We start from the raw sequence: 19442 nt of genomic DNA on the forward strand, positions 1-19442 counted from the left end.
ACGCAGCTGGAGCCACACATCATTTTGTTTTTGTTTTTACATATGCTGTAGTATACTTCACAAGACCTGATTTGATATGTTTTAATTAATGGTTTAGTAAATGCAACAGCCAGCCAATATACCAAATACCCGTACAACTAATGACAGCTCCATCAGCTGCTGATGGTGAACATAGAAAACATTATGTCTGTTACTTAAGCTATAGTCATTGTGAGCATGTTAGCATGCATGCTGCCTTGAGCGTATGTCTTTAAGCCCTGCTGTGCCTTACAGCCTCACGGAGCTGCTAGCGTCTTGTTGCTAATAATGTTACTAGTGGGTGGGGCAGCATCTCGGCTCTAATGGATATACTGTATTATGACTGGGGTTCTTAAAATTTGGATGAATTTTTTTTAGAGGGAGCCAGCATATAATTGATAGCTGTACAGGAAAAACGGCACTTTTAGCATGTTCATGCACAACACTGCCGTTAGTTGCCATGCAACCAGTAGCTTTCTCCAATCTGCTAACCTGAAAGACGCTTAGGGGGGGTGCAGTTGGATGCAGTAGCTGATTAGTGTATGAAATGTAAGCTATTGAAAGGGACCACGGATGGTTAAAATATAATGCATGTATTACATTCGGGGTTCGACAAAATCAGGGGTCTTCAAAGTTTTTCAAGCCAAGGACCCCTTAACTTAGAGAGGGACAGAGCAGGGACCCCCTATTACGTATATTGTTTAAAAGTTGCATAATAAACTGGGCCTACAATAATGTGTAGGGCCACCTTTATACCTTTTTGCATAGAATACTGAGCTATTAAAATAGCCTACTAATTGTCGGCATGATTTTATAAATGTAGCACAGTGAACCCTTAGGATGAACTGTATCTCTGAATGGCCTTAGTGACTACTTTACCTATAGGCCAGTAAGCAGTGGGGATTTATGTTTGCTAATAATATGTTGGATTCATCTTAAGACTTTTTCATTTTTGAAAAAAAAATCCCTGCTTTAAAGTGTTAATTTTCAGGTTCATAATTGTATTTAGAGGTTGTACCAGAATAGGTTTATGTGGTTTCATTTTCAGAAAACACCATATTTTTGTTGTACTGCACATTGCTGCTGCTCCTCTTGTCACCCTGTGTGTTGAGCTCTCTGTTTTAGCTACAGAGTGAGACATCACACTTCTGTTCCATCTTTGTTGGGAGTCGCACATGCGCAGTAAGTACTGCTAGCTAGTCCGTTGCAGAGTATGAGGGCGTGCCACGCTAGCAGCTAGGCGAGCATTATAACGTGTGTTACAAAGTGACGCACGTTGGTCACGGAAGTAAAGGCTGGACTACAACAGAGCTGTTTGGAGCAGTTTGTGAACAGTGTTTTCTGTTGGAGATGGTAAGTCCCTTTGGGGTGGACTTTGGGCTTTTTCACTTTGTAAACCTGTAACGTGCACAAAAAAGATACATAACACAATAAAGGAAAGGGGAAAAGCCAAAAAGCATAATATGAGAACAAGTATTACTTGTAGTAGTACTTTTATAATATATAAAAGAACAAGTTAGACTCATTCACTTTCTTATCAAGAGTTAGATGACAGGATTGATACCACTCTCATATTTGTCTATTTAATAGGGATTATGGTGACATAATCTATAGACATGTTGCTGCTTCCACTCTCACACCCCTGGACTCAGTTTATCACTCGGCCCTCTGATTCATTACAGGAGACCCCTATCACACTCACCACTGTACTCTGTATGACTAAGTTGGTTGGACCTCTCTGGCATGAAAAACATTTGTATCTTTTTTTTTTTTTTTTTTTAAATCTCTCATTGGGCTGTCACCACCACATATACAGTAGCATCTATGCTGAACTGGATCACAGGACCTTGCCAAATTCGCTTAACAATTTGCCTTATGCTTCATGTCCCACAGGTTAACTCTGTGTTTGGTAAATCTGCTTTTAGTTTCAATGCACCAATGGAACCACCTTCAGTGTTCACTGACGCTGGACACTCTTACTGTTACTCTTAGTCTAAGACTGTTATTTCAGATCATTTCACTTCTGTGTGCAATTGTTTTCATTGAGTATTATTTATTTGTTTTGTGCTTTATATTTTAAAGATTATTTTTTGGGGCATTTAAGGCCTTTAATTCTACAGGACAAGACATGACAGGGGAGAGAGAAGGGGAATGACATGCAGCATACAGGTCGGAGTCGAACTAAGGGCGCTGCGTCGAGGAGTAAACGTCTATATATGTGCGCCTGCTCTACCAACTGAGCTAACCCGGCCACATTGTGCTTTATATTTTATGTGTCTTGTATCTCGGCATCATTAATGATCATAAATCATAAATGAGGGAGACCTCAATGATTTCCGAGATTTTAAATTAAGGTTATAATAATACAAATAATAATAATAACAATATGAAGCTACCACCAGCAGCCAGTTAGTTTAGCTTAGCACAAAGACTGGAACAGAAGGAAACAGCTAGCCTGGCTCCATCCAAAGGTAAAAAAAAATCTGCCTACCAGCCGGGAGCTTGCTAATTGACACATTTGATTTTTCTAAGTAGTTTAATTCGTACAATACCTGAAGTGTACCTTTTGACGAGTTTTCCTGCATTCCACGACATTTCTCGGCAAAACACGCCCTGTGTAGCAGCAACAGTTAGGCAGGTTATGCATTGACCTCAGGATAGTCTCGCATTGCCAGACCTACAGTACATACCATACCCTACATCTGCATGTGTTGAACAGCCAATAGGATCACTCTCTCTGTTTGAAATGACCTGTGATTGGCCAAAGTCTAGATTTTCGAAAGCCTTATAACAGAGTCAAGAGGAGAAGTTTTCTCCGAGACCACTTGATCTACAATATGCTGAGAGATTATTATGGAATTTTTGCTTGCCACATACCACAGCTTTAATTAAAACATTTAGCACATATACAGTAAATGTTATTCCTGAACTGAAAGTATTCCCCACTACCCGGAAAAATAACTGATTTGGTGTTACAAAATTATAAAACAAGTTATGTAGTTATTTTTAAACTAACAAGTGTCTATCACAGATTAAACCTGAAACATTAAACATCTCAAAATAAGGTTTTTGTCAAATTCTGCTGTACAACTTTTGATTTGTAATGTGTTAAAATACGTCCATCCATCCATCCATCCATCCATCCATCCATCCATCTTCATCCGCTTATCCGGGGTTGGGTCGCGGGGGTAGCAGCTCCAGCAGGGGACCCCAAACTTCCCTTTCCCGGGCCACATTAACCAAGCTCCGACTGGGGGATCCCGAGGCGTTCCCAGGCCAGGTTAGAGATATAATCCCTCCACCTAGTCCTGGGTCTTCCCCGAGGCCTCCTCCCAGCTGGACGTGCCTGGAACACCTCCCTAGGGAGGCGCCCAGGGGGCATCCTTACCAGATGCCCGAACCACCTCAACTGGCTCCTTTCGACGCGAAGGAGCAGCGGCTCTACTCCGAGCTCCTCACGGATGACTGAGCCACCCTCCTGAGGAAACCCATTTCGGCCGCTTGTACCCTGGATCTCGTTCTTTCGGTCATGACCCAGCCTTCATGACCATAGGTGAGGGTAGGAACAAAAACTGACCGGTAGATTGAGAGCTTTGCCTTCTGGCTCAGCTCTCTTTTCGTCACAACGGTGCGATAAATTGAATGTAATACCGCACCCGCTGTGCCGATTCTCCGACCAATCTCCCGCTCCATTGTCCCCTCACTCGCGAACAAGACCCCAAGGTACTTGAACTCCTTCACTTGGGGTATAAATATATATATGTTAAAATACATGATTTTCTTTAATCCTATGTGGCTGCCACTTGTTGATTTCACTTCTATCACATCTGGCTGTTACTCAACAGAGAGTAGGACTTCATTTCTGGGCTACAAGGGTTTAGGGTTTAGCCACATATAAACATAGAATTAACTCTAATCAATAGCTCAGTTGGCTGACCTTTCACAGCATTTAACATATTATGCAAACATGCCCTCTCATTAATCATAGCCACACACATAAGAGGCCAGCATTACCCTACCAGGTGTTTTCTATCCTGATAACAGTTGTGAGATAACACATTATGAGATTACACATTTTTTCCCCACATTTAATAACACAAAAGTCTGTCTTCTCATATCCCAAAAAAATCCTTTCAACCCAAAATCACTGTCTTTCACTCCTCCATCTCCTGCAAAGTAGACAGTGCTTGTACTCTGGACATGACATCAGCACTGACCATATACATTTTGTTGTCATTGATGTTGTTGGAGACGTCGCATGGGTCAGAGCTGAGGCAAAACCAGCACAGCTGCTTGACCTCCCTTTTGAAGCTCGGGCTGAAGATGTAGTAGATGAGAGGATTGTATGCAGTGGAACTCTTTGCAAACATGCACGGCAGGAGGCTGACTTCAGGTGGGATGGTGCTACTGTCACTGAAAAGAGACCATATGCTGACTATTCCATAGGGCGCCCAGCAAACTATGAAGCCTAAGCTGACAAGCACAGCGATCTGCAACAGAACAGGAGGATAGAGTCAGTAAAAAGAGATGTGAAAATAAAAACCTGTCTTGACCTACCAATATGGAACAGGCAATATGTACACTACAGGTGTGTGTGTGTGCCAAGTAAAATTTGAAAAACACTTCCATATTCTGAACATAACCCTAAACAGACTTGGTTTGCATGTTGCTAAAGGCGATGCATTCTGCTTAAAGCTATTTATGCATACACAGTCATGTGCAGCACATATAAACAGATGTTTTTCCCAGTGATGTAGTCTAATGTATTGTAATGGGTATACTGTACTGTATATATTGGCCAGAATCTGCCTTGGGGGGGGGGAGGGGGGGGCAAAACATCTGACCAATCCCTCCTGGAAAGCCTTTCTTTAAATTCCTCAGCTGTGTAATGTTTTGTGCATCTGTTCCTAATTGAACTATGGTTCCCAGTCTTCAATAGTGATTTAAAAACTTTGCGTGTGCAATAAGTGACGTTACGATCACTCAAAGCAACATCAAGGACGCCTGATTGAGAAATATTTTCACGTTCTGAAACTAATATTAAGTCCAATAGGAATTGACTATTAAAGGTCCCATGGCATGAAAATGTCACTTTATGAGGTTTTTTAACATTAATATGAGTTCCCCCAGCCTGCCTATGGTCCCCCAGTGGCTAGAAATGGTGATAGGTGTAAACCGAGCCCTGGGTATCCTGCTCTGCCTTTGAGAAAATGAAAGCTCAGATGGTCTGATCTGGAATCTGCTCCTTATGACGTCATAAGGAGGAAGGTTACCTCCCCTTTCTCTGCTTTGAATTCCCAGAGAATTTGGCACACCCATGAGAGAGAGAGACATCATGGCTTTCAAACGAGCAAAGTGGCATTTGGTCAAGGCCACACCCCCACTCTCCACCTTGCCCCCCCCCCTCTCTCTCCTCCTCAATAGCTACAGACTAAGGAAAGCTCATTGTAGGACTGTCTCTAGTGGCTGTAATTCTGCACGAAGGCTGAATTTCGGGAAAGAGACTTCAGATACAATATTAGGGGACCACTGAGGCCTATATAAAAGAGACTTCAGATACAGTATTAGGGGACCACTGAGGCCTATATAAAAGAGACTTCAGATACAGTATTAGGGGACCACTGAGGCCTATATAAAAGAGACTTCAGATACAGTATTAGGGGACCACTGAGGCCTATATAAAAGCATCCAAAGAGCACTATGTCATGGGACCTTTAACAGACACTCTAGTAAGTTCAGTGATTAACTGTTGTAGGCCAGACACCTTGCAAAAAGTTAACCGCGGTGTCACGACGGTGGTTAACCCACCTAGTTCAATCAACCCAGGGTTTCCCTAATCCAGCGACGTGTGCGTTCACATAAAAGAGTTGCAACATCTACCAGAGCCACATATTTTACATAAGAAGAGCAAACTATAATTCTACATAAACATGAAGAACACAGACACGGTTTTACAGGCAAAATGCAATACAGTCGCTGCTTCCTAAAACAGGAAGGAAAGCTGGCAAAAAAAATAGCAGACGCTGTAACGCTTATCAATATCACTTCCCCATCAGTCAGGCACAAGATCTGCCCATAATTACACTTGTGCTTTCCATAAACTGTCGTTGCTTTAGCTTATTATTTCAGTTGCAACCCTGACAGTGGTAAGCGATAGTGAGAGCAAATAAAAAATATAAAAACATAATTCAAACCGATGTGTCGCATTGGCAACACACGGTTCAAGAAGCCGACAAATAGCCTATATGTAATTCCCTCCGCTGAACATCTATATCTTTCATAAAAATACCCAACAGGGAATGTTAATGGCTTTTGTCGGTCTCTAAATGTTTTAACTTTTATGAGCGCACCCCTCTCTCTCTCCGCACCGAGCTCCACCTGATCTTCTAAGAACGGTGACGCCGTTATCAATCGAGTATTGATTGGTCAGTAGGCGGTGCTTTTACACCGGTTGATCTCTAATCTCCAACATAACCTGCTCCAGAGCAGGTTAGGTGTTCAGCATAAGTTACCACGGCGATTGAACCCGGTAACAAGTGATCCACCGCCGTGATACACAAAACCCTGGGTTGAACCTGAAGTTACCCCGTTAACGCCAAATCTTGCTTCGTAGTACAGGCCTCTGGTCTCCCTGCTTAAGGGGTCCTGCACACTGCCTGCGTGGCGTGAGCGTGGCGTTTCTGTTGCGTGTCAGCTGCGTGGCGGTTGCGTGGTGTTTTCTATGTCTTTGCACACCAGAAACGTGTCTGACGCGGCACTGCTGCTGCTAGCCTTGTCTGTACACATGTATGTTTCCCATAAACATAAACATAAATATAGACTGATCTGATTACAGCAAAGACAACGTCAGCAGTATTGACGGCAAAATAGGCTACAGAATATTTTGTTTTGTATTGACAGGTGCAATATTTGAAAATTGATAATTATTATTATTATTATTATTATTATTATTATTATTTTTAATTATATTTATATCTGCATTATGTCAAAACCTAGAGACTTTCAAACATCAAAATGTCATTTATTAAATGTATCCGTGTCAAATATAAACATCTTTTCCTATTCTATTTTGCCTGGAAATGCTTCCAACACGCTTGCGTGTCGCTTGAAAAATCGGCGTCAGTTCTATTTCTAGCATGCACGCGTTTTCCGTGCCTGAGATGTTCGTGTCATGCAGGCAGTGTGCAAACTCTAACCTGTTAACATGGGAGCCGAAATAAAAAATGGACACACCATGCAGCTGACATGCTCACGCCACGCAGGCAGTGTGCAGGAAGGCTTTTCATGTATGCCCCAGAACAGAGCCATAATTGCAGATGAATTAATCTATTTACTGAGAAAGTGGTTCTGACTGAACTATAACAATAGAGCTGTCTCATCAGTAAGAGTAACTCACCATTAACAGCCTTCGTTGGAGCTTGACAATACTGGGGACTCGGTTGCTGTTCATTGACTTTTTGTAGGCCAAATAGAGCTTGATGGAGATGCCAAAGTAACAGCAGATAATGATGACACAAGGCATGATTAGGTTGAAGGAGAACATGAAGATGACCATAGAGTAGCCCTCATGTTTCATTTGTCCCCAGGCAAGAGAGCAGGACAGGCCGAAGGGCTCTGGGCCGTACTGTCCCCAGCCCAGAATGGGGAACAGAGCCCAGATCAGAGCGTACAGCCAGGTCCACATGCACAGCATCTTCACGTTCTTGAAGCTGATTTTCTCATCTGCAGAGAGAAAAAGAAAGGCTGGTTGTTTTCTTGTTTCTTTTGTTTAACCATGCTGTACAGTATAGATAGGTGGTGCTTTATTATAGCACAATGTGAAGCAGCTCACAATTTATGCAAAAGAGAGAGGCTATATTCCTAAGTCTCCCAAAATTACATGTTGATTGCAAGGATGCGAGAGTGCCCAAATACTGTAATAGAGATAAAAACATATTGCTGATATAAGACCTGACTAGACTGAGCTGACTGACTGTTAAGCCCTATAGAAAACTGTGCACACTGACAGAAGGTCCAGGACACACTTTAAATTCAGAGAAATGCGCAATTCAATTTCATATTCATGATAATAAATCATGAACTTCAGAACTAGGGTATGCGATCATGATCTGCGATCATCAATAATTTAATCCCCAGGGCATGCCAAAACACTTATTTATGAACTTCAATATTCAATGGAAATAATCTCAAAATGAAATAGCAGAAGCCGGGGAGCAAAGTGCACTTTCCGGAGAAAACAAAATACTTTCACCCAGGAAACGCCTGTTCGTTTCTCTGGAATGTTTAAGTCCAAACCGCGATGTTTTTCCTAAAACTAGTCGTCTAACTAGTCGTTTTGGTGCCTAAACTGAACTCTCTTCGCGGCATGACACTCACTTTTTCTTGGCTATAAACTCAACTGCCACGGCCTCTGAAAGGACCGTTATCTGGCCGTGCCTGTAGCCGGCTCACAGTCACCTATTGGCAACTGACGCCTGCTCGGTTTTTATCGTTTTATCGTCTATCGCACTATAGACTGTTCACGTACTTAGTTTAAAATACCTAGACCTATGTCCACAGACCTTTCTCCCTGCTGAAGTTGGGTAGAAGATACCGGAGACACCAGGCCGGCACTGAGAGGGCCAACCCCCCCTCCCATACACATATATTTTATTATTATTACTGTTTTTAATGCAATTTTGTATGATTTCACGTGAAAAATTTGGGTTGATTGATTGATTGATTGATTTATTTATTGAGTGATTGACTGATTGATTGATTGATTGATTGATTGATTGAGTGATTGATATCTGTACATATAAGGCGATAGCCAGCAGCTGGCTAACTAAGCTCAGCATGAAGACTAGAACCAGAGAAACAGTTAATCTGGCTTTGTCCAAAGATAACAAAATTTGCCACCACCACCACCTCTAAAGCTCACTAATCAACACGTCATATACTTCAATTAAAAAAAAAGTGCAACATATTTCCCATTTCCAGCTAACTAGCAGCTGGCCATAGCCGTATATTTGCTGGACAGATATGAGAATTGGTAATTGGTATTAATTTGCTACTACTGAAACTAAACAACTGCTGTAGGTCCCTAACGGGCTGCTCAATTTTCTCAGTAAAACAGTGTTAAAAGAAACTAGAAATGCAATGTAGACATTCTTTATTGAAAATATTAAGTAAGTAGCCTAGAAATCTAGACGCACCATAGCAGCAGCAAATTTAATTTGCAGCCGAGGGGGGGGGGGGCTAGGCACTCTCCATTGGCTTGCGAGCTGGAAAAACCAAACTCTGGCTGGGCCAATCACATCGTGTATAGAGTCGGTGAGCGGGCTTATGGCTGCTGCTGCTGGGAACAGCGGTCTTTCGAATCGGCTTTGGCCGCGACTCAGGAAGACTTGGAGTTAAGCTTTTCTTTGAGAAAAAAGGAAGATGTGTTCGGAGTTTTGACCGGATATGGATCTATCAACTAGCTCCGCTACCTTCTCCGTTGCTCTGCTTGGTTGTAGTGCTATCCTATTGCGTGCAGAGAGAATTTGAAAGACAACCGTTTATCCCGCCCCTTGGATTGAGCCCTGGCAATGGTGAGTTCCCAGACCCAACATCTTGATGTGGGCCTGGCTTGTCAGGCTATTAAGTAAGAGCAGCCAATTACCATCTTCCATGCAAAGTATATTTCAAAGGTTTCAACACTACTAGAATGTATCACCCATCAATGATGGCATTGTCTCCTGGAGCATAGAACATGAAGTTCACAGGGGTTAAAAGTTGCTGCATAAAATGTGCATTGTGATTATGTTCTCCAAATGATAAGTCTGAAAATACCAGGTAGTAATCATATCAGGCTTTTCGAGCCCTGAGTTACTCACTGGGTGACGTCATATTGATGGACACAATGAAGCGCACTATGGCCAATATAGTCAGGTTCATGATGCTGGCGACGCCGAAGAAGAACCCTGCCAGGCCGTAATATAAACAGGTAGCATCTCCCCCGAGCCAGTGGTGGCTCCAGGCAGAGGCCGCAGACAGGGGGTACATGGTAACAGCTGCTCCCAGGTCTGTCACTGCCAGATTCACGATTAGCAGCTCCGGCGGTTTCATCCTCGATGACCTTTTGGCTGCCACGATGAGGACCAGCACGTTTCCCACGATGGAGAAAATAGCTGAGACAGACAGGATGAGGAGGAGACAGAGAGAAAAGATTCAGGTGTACTCCCGCTTTCTTTTTTGTTTGTGTTATCAGAACCCTGTTGTTCTGTGTTGGCTAACGCTGCCCCGAATGGCGAAAACTTAAGAGACAATTTACTAGGCACAAAATAAAACAGAACCTTAAATCCAGTTAGAACTGTCAGTCACACTGAGTGGATTTGAGCGGGTTTCCATGTTATTACCAGCGGAGTTATAACATCGTTATTTCTCTTTCATGGGACAGGCAAATGACACGCATGAATGACCAGGTGTGACAACTTGTTTAGGACATAACCTCCCCCTCCCCCCCAGGTCCTCTGTTTGTTTTGGACACTGCTCACCTTGAATGATTGCATCCAAAAAAAACACAGGATGTATTCCTTCTGGAGCAGCAGAAACACAGAATGAAAACACATTGATCAAACATTATGATGAAGTGTGTAAAAAAGGGTACAGAGCGGTCATGTGTGTAATGTACGTAAGGGTGAGGGAAAGTACAACAAACACAGGATGGAGGTTGCCTGGGAGCCAATAACAGACATTTTATAGTGTAGAGGAGATGGACAGGTTTGGCTAAAGACCCTCAACTCCATCTACTAGCAGCCTTCAAAAGAGAGGCACAATGATAAGCCAATTAACTACAAAATATAGTTATACCTTAGGAATAGGGAGAGAAAATATATCTCACTGTGAGCACCACATCTAAGAAAAATACCTATTTTTTTATCTCATTTCCAGAACAAGGACACTCGCCTCAGTGTCTGACTCAGAAGAGGAAGACAGCACATAGGGAATTGAATGCCCCTGTTATAGCTTTCACCTTTGGTCATGAAGGCTGGGTCATGACCGAAAGAACAAGATCCAGGCTACAAGCAGCCAAAATGGGTTTCCTCAGGAGGGTGGCTGGCGTCTCCCTTAGAGATAGGGTGAGAAGCTTAGTCATCCGTGAGGAGCTCGGAGTAGAGCCGCTGCTCCTTCGCATCGAAAGGAGCCAGTTGAGGTGGTTCGGGCATCTGGTAAGGATTCCCCCTGGGCGCCTCCCTAGGGAGGTGTTCCAGGCACGTCCAGCTGGGAGGAGGCCTCGGTTATTCGTCCTTTTTTTTTTTGTTTGTTCCAGGTTTAGGTTACCCTTTTTAGTTAATTTAGAGGGAGACGCGGGAGCGACAGCCCACTGCGAGGTTGGTCCAGCGTCTTCCCATCTTTTGTTCTTTTTGGCCGGGGTCTCCAGTCTCCTTTTGTTTTTCCTTGTTTGTTACTTTTGGGAATATTCTTTATTTAATAAAGCTTGTTGGCATCCTTTTTATATGTTGCATCCTCCAATACCTTTTGTGCCTTGGTTTATTCCTTTAAATGGAGGCCGTAACATATTTGGGGGCTCGTCTAAACGCGGTTTTCCACATGAGTGGTATTTGTAGGCTTTGAGGTGTGGTGGAGCGTTGATGGCTTTTGCTTTTCGCCTCAGCATGTGGCTGTGCACATGCTGAGGCGCCCTACATTTTAGGCGCGGTTACATGTGTTGGTAAACTTGCGTTTCGTTTCTTTCGACTTACCTTCCCCAAAGCAATAAACCAACCAACGTGAAGCCCAAAACCTGACACCTCACAAGCTCAATTTTCAGGGTTCGAAAATGCAACAACTTTCAAGCACCAATTAATATACTTAAAGAAATTAGTAACTACCACTATTGACAATCGTTAAAAAAAAAGGCCTTCTGGCTGTTACGAAAGAGAACAAACTGAAGTAGTATTCAGACTAAACGTTGGAATTTGCTACATGTTCAAACAGTTAAAAGGTCCTTTTTTGCTAAACTGGAACAATAAGAATAGATTAACAGATATCAAATGAACGGAGTGTATGAAACACAAGTGTCAAAACATTGAACCTTCACCTGCATAGCTTGAGGCTTTTTACCGCTATAGTCCAAATCAACTAACGGCTCACTGATAATCATGTTAATGGAAGTGCCAGAATTGGTTACACTTTACTTGAAGGTATCTACATAAGAGTGACATGACACTGTCATGAACGTGTCATAAACATTACATAACATTACTTTTAGTGTCATTCGGTTTTTGTCATGACAAGTTATGGTTAGGGTTAGAGTTAAGGTTCATGTGTCATGACAGAGTCATGTGTCACTCTTACTCCTAATGGGGCTCAGTAAGGGTCTCAGATGATACACTATTGACTGAAAGGGATTACATCAGAGATGGTGAAGGGAGCAGTGGGGGAGGGGTGGAGGATGCAGAATGGGGGATTGAAAGGTAAAGATGGACATTATCTACAACCTTCCTTCACTTACTCTTCAGCTTAAAGCTTTAGTGAAAACCCTAATTACTCTGGGGAGTTCATTGCTTTTCTCACCACACCTATAATTTTCTTTCAGTTTTTAGCTTTTATCGCAACTCTTGAATGAAATTGGTACGTACAGTATATGAGCACAGACTGACACTTAGTATGACACTTTTTGTGCCTGTGATGGCACTGAAAAAAACATTTTCAATTCACAGCAACCTTATAATAAGCCAATAATCCTCATATTGAAAATGAGGTAATCACAGCCCTAACAAAGTGTGAAACAACTGAATGTAATGTACAGTATGCCTCATACACATCCTTTTTCTATAGTTATTTTTGATCGCATTATTTTGTTCATCTTCCCCCTAACACCTTCTCTCAAATTCAAATACACACCACAGCTCAACTATCACCACATTCTATAGCACTATAGGCTTCCTACTTTCCCCCTGCAAGCAAACCATGTCACCAATTAGCTAGTCTTATCCTTCTGTCATGATGTGAATTGTCTGCACACTATATTCCCTTATGGTTGTTAAAATCTCAACCCATGTCTTATGTCGTCTTGGATGTTGTCATATTGCCCCAAAAGACAAGAAAAGAAAGGTCATAAGGAGCACTGATATGTGAGTTCTTTCGCACGTCTTTGTGTTAACGTTAAATCCGTTGACATTTCTTTTAATGTCAAATGCTCTACACAGATAGAATCAGCCACATACTCCTTCTGATGGCTAACAGAGAAATAAGCAGGGAGGAACTGCAGATGTGAAGTGAATGTCAATGCTCAACCAGGAGGTCTACACCCGCTCCTTTTGGCCATTACAGAAAACAAATTCAGAATGTGGAGGTTTTAGCACATGACAATTTTTTTTTCGTTGCCCCATTGTGCTTCAGCTGTCTGTGTGTTGTTTCGCCAATTAACATAAAATGTGTCTGTCCTAAGCTTCTTTCATCCATCTTTAATTTCGCTCTGTAAATCTACCAATCTGCCTTTGGTTGTTCAGTAGATTTACTGCCTTATAATAAAGACAGTCATCATGTGTGGAATAGCAGGAGGATGGCTGCAGCTTTTGTCATCCAGCAGATTACCTATTATGGATGTAAGTGGCTGTGTGAGATTACATGAATGCAATCCTGTTGAGGGAGGATGTGAGCAGTTGCGAGCTGCAGGAATCTTACTGAAGGTGAGAGCTACATTTTCACGTAAATAAAATGGAAATGAATGTGATATACATACATACAGTATTACAGTTAAAATATCAGTAAGAGAATAATATCCACTGGATTAAATGCTCACAAATGTGTGCTATTTATAGCCCACATGAAGGATCTTAATGTATAGTGGGGCAAAAAAGTATTTAGTCAGCCACCGATTGTGCAAGTTCTCCCACTTAAAAAGATGAGAGAGGCCTGTAATTTTCATCATAGGTACACTTCAACTATGAGAGACAAAATGAGAAAAAAAAATCCAGAAAATCACATTGTAGGATTTTTAATGAATTTATTTGCAAATTATGGTGGAAAATAAGTATTTGGTCACCTACAAACAAGCAAGATTTCTGACTCTTACAGATCTGTAACTTCTTTAAGAGGCTCCTCTGTCCTCCACTCATTACCTGTATTAATGGCACCTGTTTGAACTTGTTATCAGTATAAAAGACATCTGTCCACAACCTCAAACAGTCACACTCAAAACTCCACTATGGCCAAGACCAAAGAGCTGTCAAAGGACACCAGAAACAAAATTGTAGACCTGCACCAGGCTGGGAAGACACAATTGGTGGCTGACTAAATACTTTTTTTCCCCACTGTATATTTGAATTCCTCTGATTAACTCAATTATAGCACTATACATAGATACTGTTATATGTTATATGAAAGGTTATGTGTCCTATGGGGTTGAAAGCTGCCCTCTTACACATGGACTCATTTGTTTTTGTCACTTTGGAGGTCATTAACTTACACTTATTCTCTATACACTAACCTTAATCATGACCACTTCATGCCTAACCCTAATCCTAATTGAAGACGAAGTCTTCAACTTGAATGGCTAACACTGTGGGGACCCTATTGTGTGCTTCTGTCCCCACAGCGTGATTAATATGATTCATTTATGGAGACGTAAGCAACATGGTGGCTCTCATGTCCATTTAAAAACACTTTTTAAACATTTCTAACTGAGTATCGTCTTAAAGTTTTAGATGAGGAAGAAAACGCTAGAAAATAAGAGACAGCAGAGACTTTAGCCAGGTCTAAACGACACGTGTATCCATCAACTTTAACGTGCGTAAAAATGAATTATGGAAAAGTACAATTTAGTGCTTTTTGATTCTCTTTACAAATCTCCATATCCTGAGGAAGAAATTAATCCAGTATAACTGTCTTTTTCACCTACACATAACTGAGCCGAGCAGGGATGCACAGATTTAAGAGCGCTAATAGCATCTTGTGAGATTATTCATTCAAGTTTACGCGCGGCTTCTAACTTACCTACAAACAGCATAAAACAACCTGTGCAGATGTCCAGCGCGGGAGATAACGTGGAGGAGTAGATATCCATTGGAACTGGCATCAGTAACAGACAAGAAGGATAACAGAGAAGAAGTGATCTGTCTTCATAGGCTGGAGAAAGTCAAAATGAGCCGCTGTTGATGCGTCCTGGCGTCAGACCCATCTGTCTTCGAGTAGGTAGTAGGCAGAGACGCAGAAGCGCGGGTGTGTGTGTGTGTGTGTGTGTGTGTGTGTTTGTGTGTGTGTGGAGTTGTTCTGTGATTTATACATCACAGAACCGTATAAAAATAAAGTGCAATACACTTACAATAAACTAGATTAAAAAATACAGACTTGCTGTACACCGTTTTCAGATATGAGGAAACAGAACAGAAATAAAGTGATACACAATGTATTTCTTACAGCAACAAGTGCTCTACAGCGAGTTCAATATGTTTCTACTTCTAAACTCTCAACAAAGTACACAGTTGCCATACAATGTGTGTTTAAAGTATACACTGTGTTCCAAATTATCATGCAAATGATATTTTACACTGATTTTCCTAAATAGTCGATGCAAATGATAATAAATATATATATATATATATATATATATATATATATATATATATATATATATATGTATATGTATATATATATATATGTATATATATATATATATATATATATATATATATATATATATATATATGTATATATATATATATATATATATATATATATATATATATATATATATCATATATATATATATAGACCCGCCCCTTGGTACCATTACAGATTTTGGTGTTTGGGGGGAATTGCTTATTCATGCACTCAATTTAGTTTTATTTTGAGTATTTCTATTTAGGATTTTTTTTCTGACTGGTCTCCAGTGTGGAGATAGTTAGCTGAACAAATGAAAATGACAAATCCAAGTCATTTAAAAAATAACTTGGGTTGTGGCTGAGTGAGGAGGGGGGTGTCATTGGGGGACCTCAGTATTTGAAAAATCTTGGTTATGACCCTGTTTATTATAATGTTCAATAGGTTTGGCTTACCAGCATTTAATTGTGCAAGATGACATACTATTTTCTTCATCTGGCCTTGACAACATATCAACAGGCCTCTTGTATTCAGGTTATGGCCGGTCAGGGCCAGTCCGCTATGAAGAGCTTTGGCTGAAATTGCTTCCCTCTTTCCCCCACAGTAGCGCCTCGGGTCAAACAAATTCATAAATGTCACTGTAAATTGAAATTCTAATTAATTACATCTATTCAATTAGCTTTGCAATGAACATGAGCGACAGTTATGACACCAACTATTAAATAATGATGGTTGTCTTATTGGAAATCCATAGCCTTTTGACTGACACAATCTATTAAAGTAGAGTAACATAAAGAAAGGATGTTTCTGTGGCAAATGTCAAAGAAAACCCCTTCCTCTCAAATTAATCATATACGTCTGACCTCAACCCCTCCTTTGTAATATTATATCTAAACGTTATATCTAGCAGTGCAGAAACCTGATTCAAAAATGACATAATCCTTACTATATATATATATATATATTACATTTGTGACATCATTTAAGATGAGGACAAAAGGTCCTTTCATTCTCTACAACACCCTAGCCAATCATAAGCATGAAAGAAGCTTCTCCGTGCAGAGACTAATTATGATCCTCGTCATTGAAAAAAAATCTTAGATAACCACCAAGGAGGTTTTCTTTTCGATCACAGCACATTTCAAGAGAAGGCAAGGTGGGCACAGAGGTGTTGGGTTTTTTTCCTTTTATTTCTATTCTTGTTTTTGTTTTTTTCAAGTCCATATTATTAAAAAAAACCCTCACATTCCTGCACACACCTTTGATTTGCTCACAGTTAGAAAGAACCGGCGTTGAGGGAATTCATTATTGTTGTGAAAGTACTTTTTACCCAACAACCAACTGTCACGCTTCACTAGGACAGGAACCCAAAAGCAGACAAGGACAAGGTAAGTAGAGTGGAAAAAAGATAAGTATTTATTTATTTGGTTTTGGTACGTGGAAGCAGGGGAATCCAGCTGGTGAGGCAGTGGGTGGAATTGAGTCGACTGACGGATTAGTGCAGACTCAGTAATAAAGGTGATGCAGACGACCAGATGGTGATGTAGAGAATCTTCCAGGTCCCAAAACTGAAGACAGAGGAACAGGCAGATTAGCAACGGTAAAACGTCACAAAAGAGCAGAACAAACTTCTCAAACTTACTAACTGGCACTCTAGCAAACATACTGGTGAGGATAACGATCCAGCAGGCAATGGATGTCAGTCACGGCTTAATGGTGGAGAGGTGATTATCAGGACCAGGTGTGCAGATTGCAGATGAGATATAGGTGAGTGTGATTGCAGATGCTCTCGCCTTGTTCGTTGCCAAGCAACTAGACAGGATGCGTTCAGGAACTCAGAAAAACACAGACTCACAGGTGAAAACAGAAACTGAGGCAGAAAGTGAACCTAGGAAGCAGGATTCCTGTCACCAACTGCAAGTCTTGCCTGACAGTAGTGCTGATTTTACCTCCTCTTCCTTTTCTGTGGAGAAAAAAAGCACAATCATTTGTTCTGTGGTTAAAGGTACCATGTGGTTTTTTTTTTTTGACTACTAGAGATGCTGTTTAGACAACTTACTTGTTGTGGTATCTATAATGCAGATAGTTTTGTCTTTACTTGTCCAGGTTATGAGAGAAAAAAAAACGAGACTGGTTTGATGGAAATCCCCTCTTGATGGGAACACTTTCACACGGTCATCACATAATGAAGACTTTAATCTGCAGCACCAAGTTCAGTTTTGTTTTGTAGATGTGTTTGATTATTTACACACACTAAATTACTTACACTAAATTATGCATGTGTTATTGCTAGTGGCACATTAAACCAGTGCTCCAAATACTTACTGTAAAGTTATGCTAGTACTATCCCTATTTACTCTCTATTTATTTGTAATGTTTTTTCCAGTGTTGCTGCAGTTTACCTCATTCAACTTTGATAGCATACAATATATCTAATATATAATGACCTGTGGCGGTAAATATTTACTCAATATTTACTCCATATAAAAACTGTTCTCCTCCAGCTCCAAATTGAGAATGTGTGTGAATGTTTATCTGATGAGCAGTAACATCTTGTCTGGTAGGCAGCCTTGTCTAAAGGTCCTGACATACCCGATTATCGGCCGTTGGACAGTCTGGCGAGGTCAGTGACTCCAGTCTGTTCGGTGTGTCAGTCGGAGGGGCCGTCGGCCTTCATTTGGGCCGATTTGACATGTTGAATCGGAAGGCGGGCAGTTGGACTCAATGGCCAATCTGATTGGTGGAGTGCTAACCCGGAAATGACGAGCGGGATGAGCTTGACTAACGCCTCTCAAAATCTGACGAAAATCTTTCAAACTGACCTTGGTCGATCTGAAATGAAGACAGATTCAACAACTGCATGATCTATTTCTCGCCTAAAATGGTTTCAGAAACATGTTTTGGTGAACTATCTTCGTAAAATATGAGATCGTATTCCGAATGAGCTGCCATTATGCTCGGTTGTAAAATCCGGGAGCCAGACCCACATGACACGTTCGTCCAATCAGCTGCTGGTTTTCATTTTTTGGGCGACAATACAGATTAGCGCTGCCTGCTGCTATGGAGATGTATTACGTCTTGCGCACACGCAGAACGTATGCTCAAGTCAGCGTCGCTTCGGTGTGTTCCGAGGCACTTTTTTGACCAACTCAGGGAGGCAGTCAGTCCGACTGCCGTTTCTGCTGAAGGTCGGCCGCCGGGTTGGTGTGTTAGAGTCTTACAAGTGTGTGAAGGCGATGAATGGTAACTGTAGTGGAGAGAGCGCTTTGAGAGGTCGCAAAGACTAGAAAAGCGCAGTCTATTTACTTCATAATAAGTACCTCCCTCTACCTCCTTCCATCTCCTGGAATAACACCATGTGAGCCTAACTTCTTGGCCTCATCTTCAGTTAGCTCTGATGTACCACTACCAGGTACAATGGTTTCAACACAGATTGGACCCTGCCCGCCCCGTTAATAGAAACATTTCTATACAGCTATATTGGTAGAGCAATTTAGATTGTTGTGTGGGATGAAAGAGCATGTGGTTGGTGGAAGTCTATTGACTGGACTGTCAATCAGTTGCCACTACAAGACTCTCACAAATAACATGTGATTTTCGAGATCCAATCATTAGGATTTTTAATGATGAGGTGTTTTATTTGTACAAAAACGTAATTAATTGTGTTTTTAAATGAATTGAATTAGTAGTTAATAGGTGAGATAATTTACTTCTAGCCTATATCTGCCACCAAAGATAGAAAATGGTGCTTGCCTGCAGGTAATTCACATACGAATAGATGTCTCGATGAGGCATTTGCTGGGTAATCAATACGAGAACTAATAATAATAATAATAATAATAATAATAATAATA

General features: G+C 41.2%; 1 protein-coding gene across 1 annotated transcript; it reads right to left on the bottom strand.

Annotated features, from left to right (window-relative positions):
• Positions 1-3844: 3844 nt before the first annotated feature.
• opn8b (opsin 8, group member b) lies at positions 3845-15052 on the bottom strand. The gene is made up of 4 exons (XM_078275284.1): positions 14983-15052; positions 9876-10169; positions 7415-7740; positions 3845-4508 (listed from the first exon to the last, which is right to left on the bottom strand). Exons 1-4 carry the CDS (start codon positions 15050-15052, stop codon positions 4173-4175), a joined length of 1026 nt encoding a protein of 341 aa, XP_078131410.1. The 3' UTR covers positions 3845-4172.
• Between the last annotated feature and the right edge of the window lie 4390 nt (positions 15053-19442).

Source organism: Sander vitreus, chromosome 18, assembly GCF_031162955.1.
Source record: "Sander vitreus isolate 19-12246 chromosome 18, sanVit1, whole genome shotgun sequence".
NCBI classification, from domain to species: Eukaryota; Metazoa; Chordata; class Actinopteri; order Perciformes; family Percidae; genus Sander; species Sander vitreus.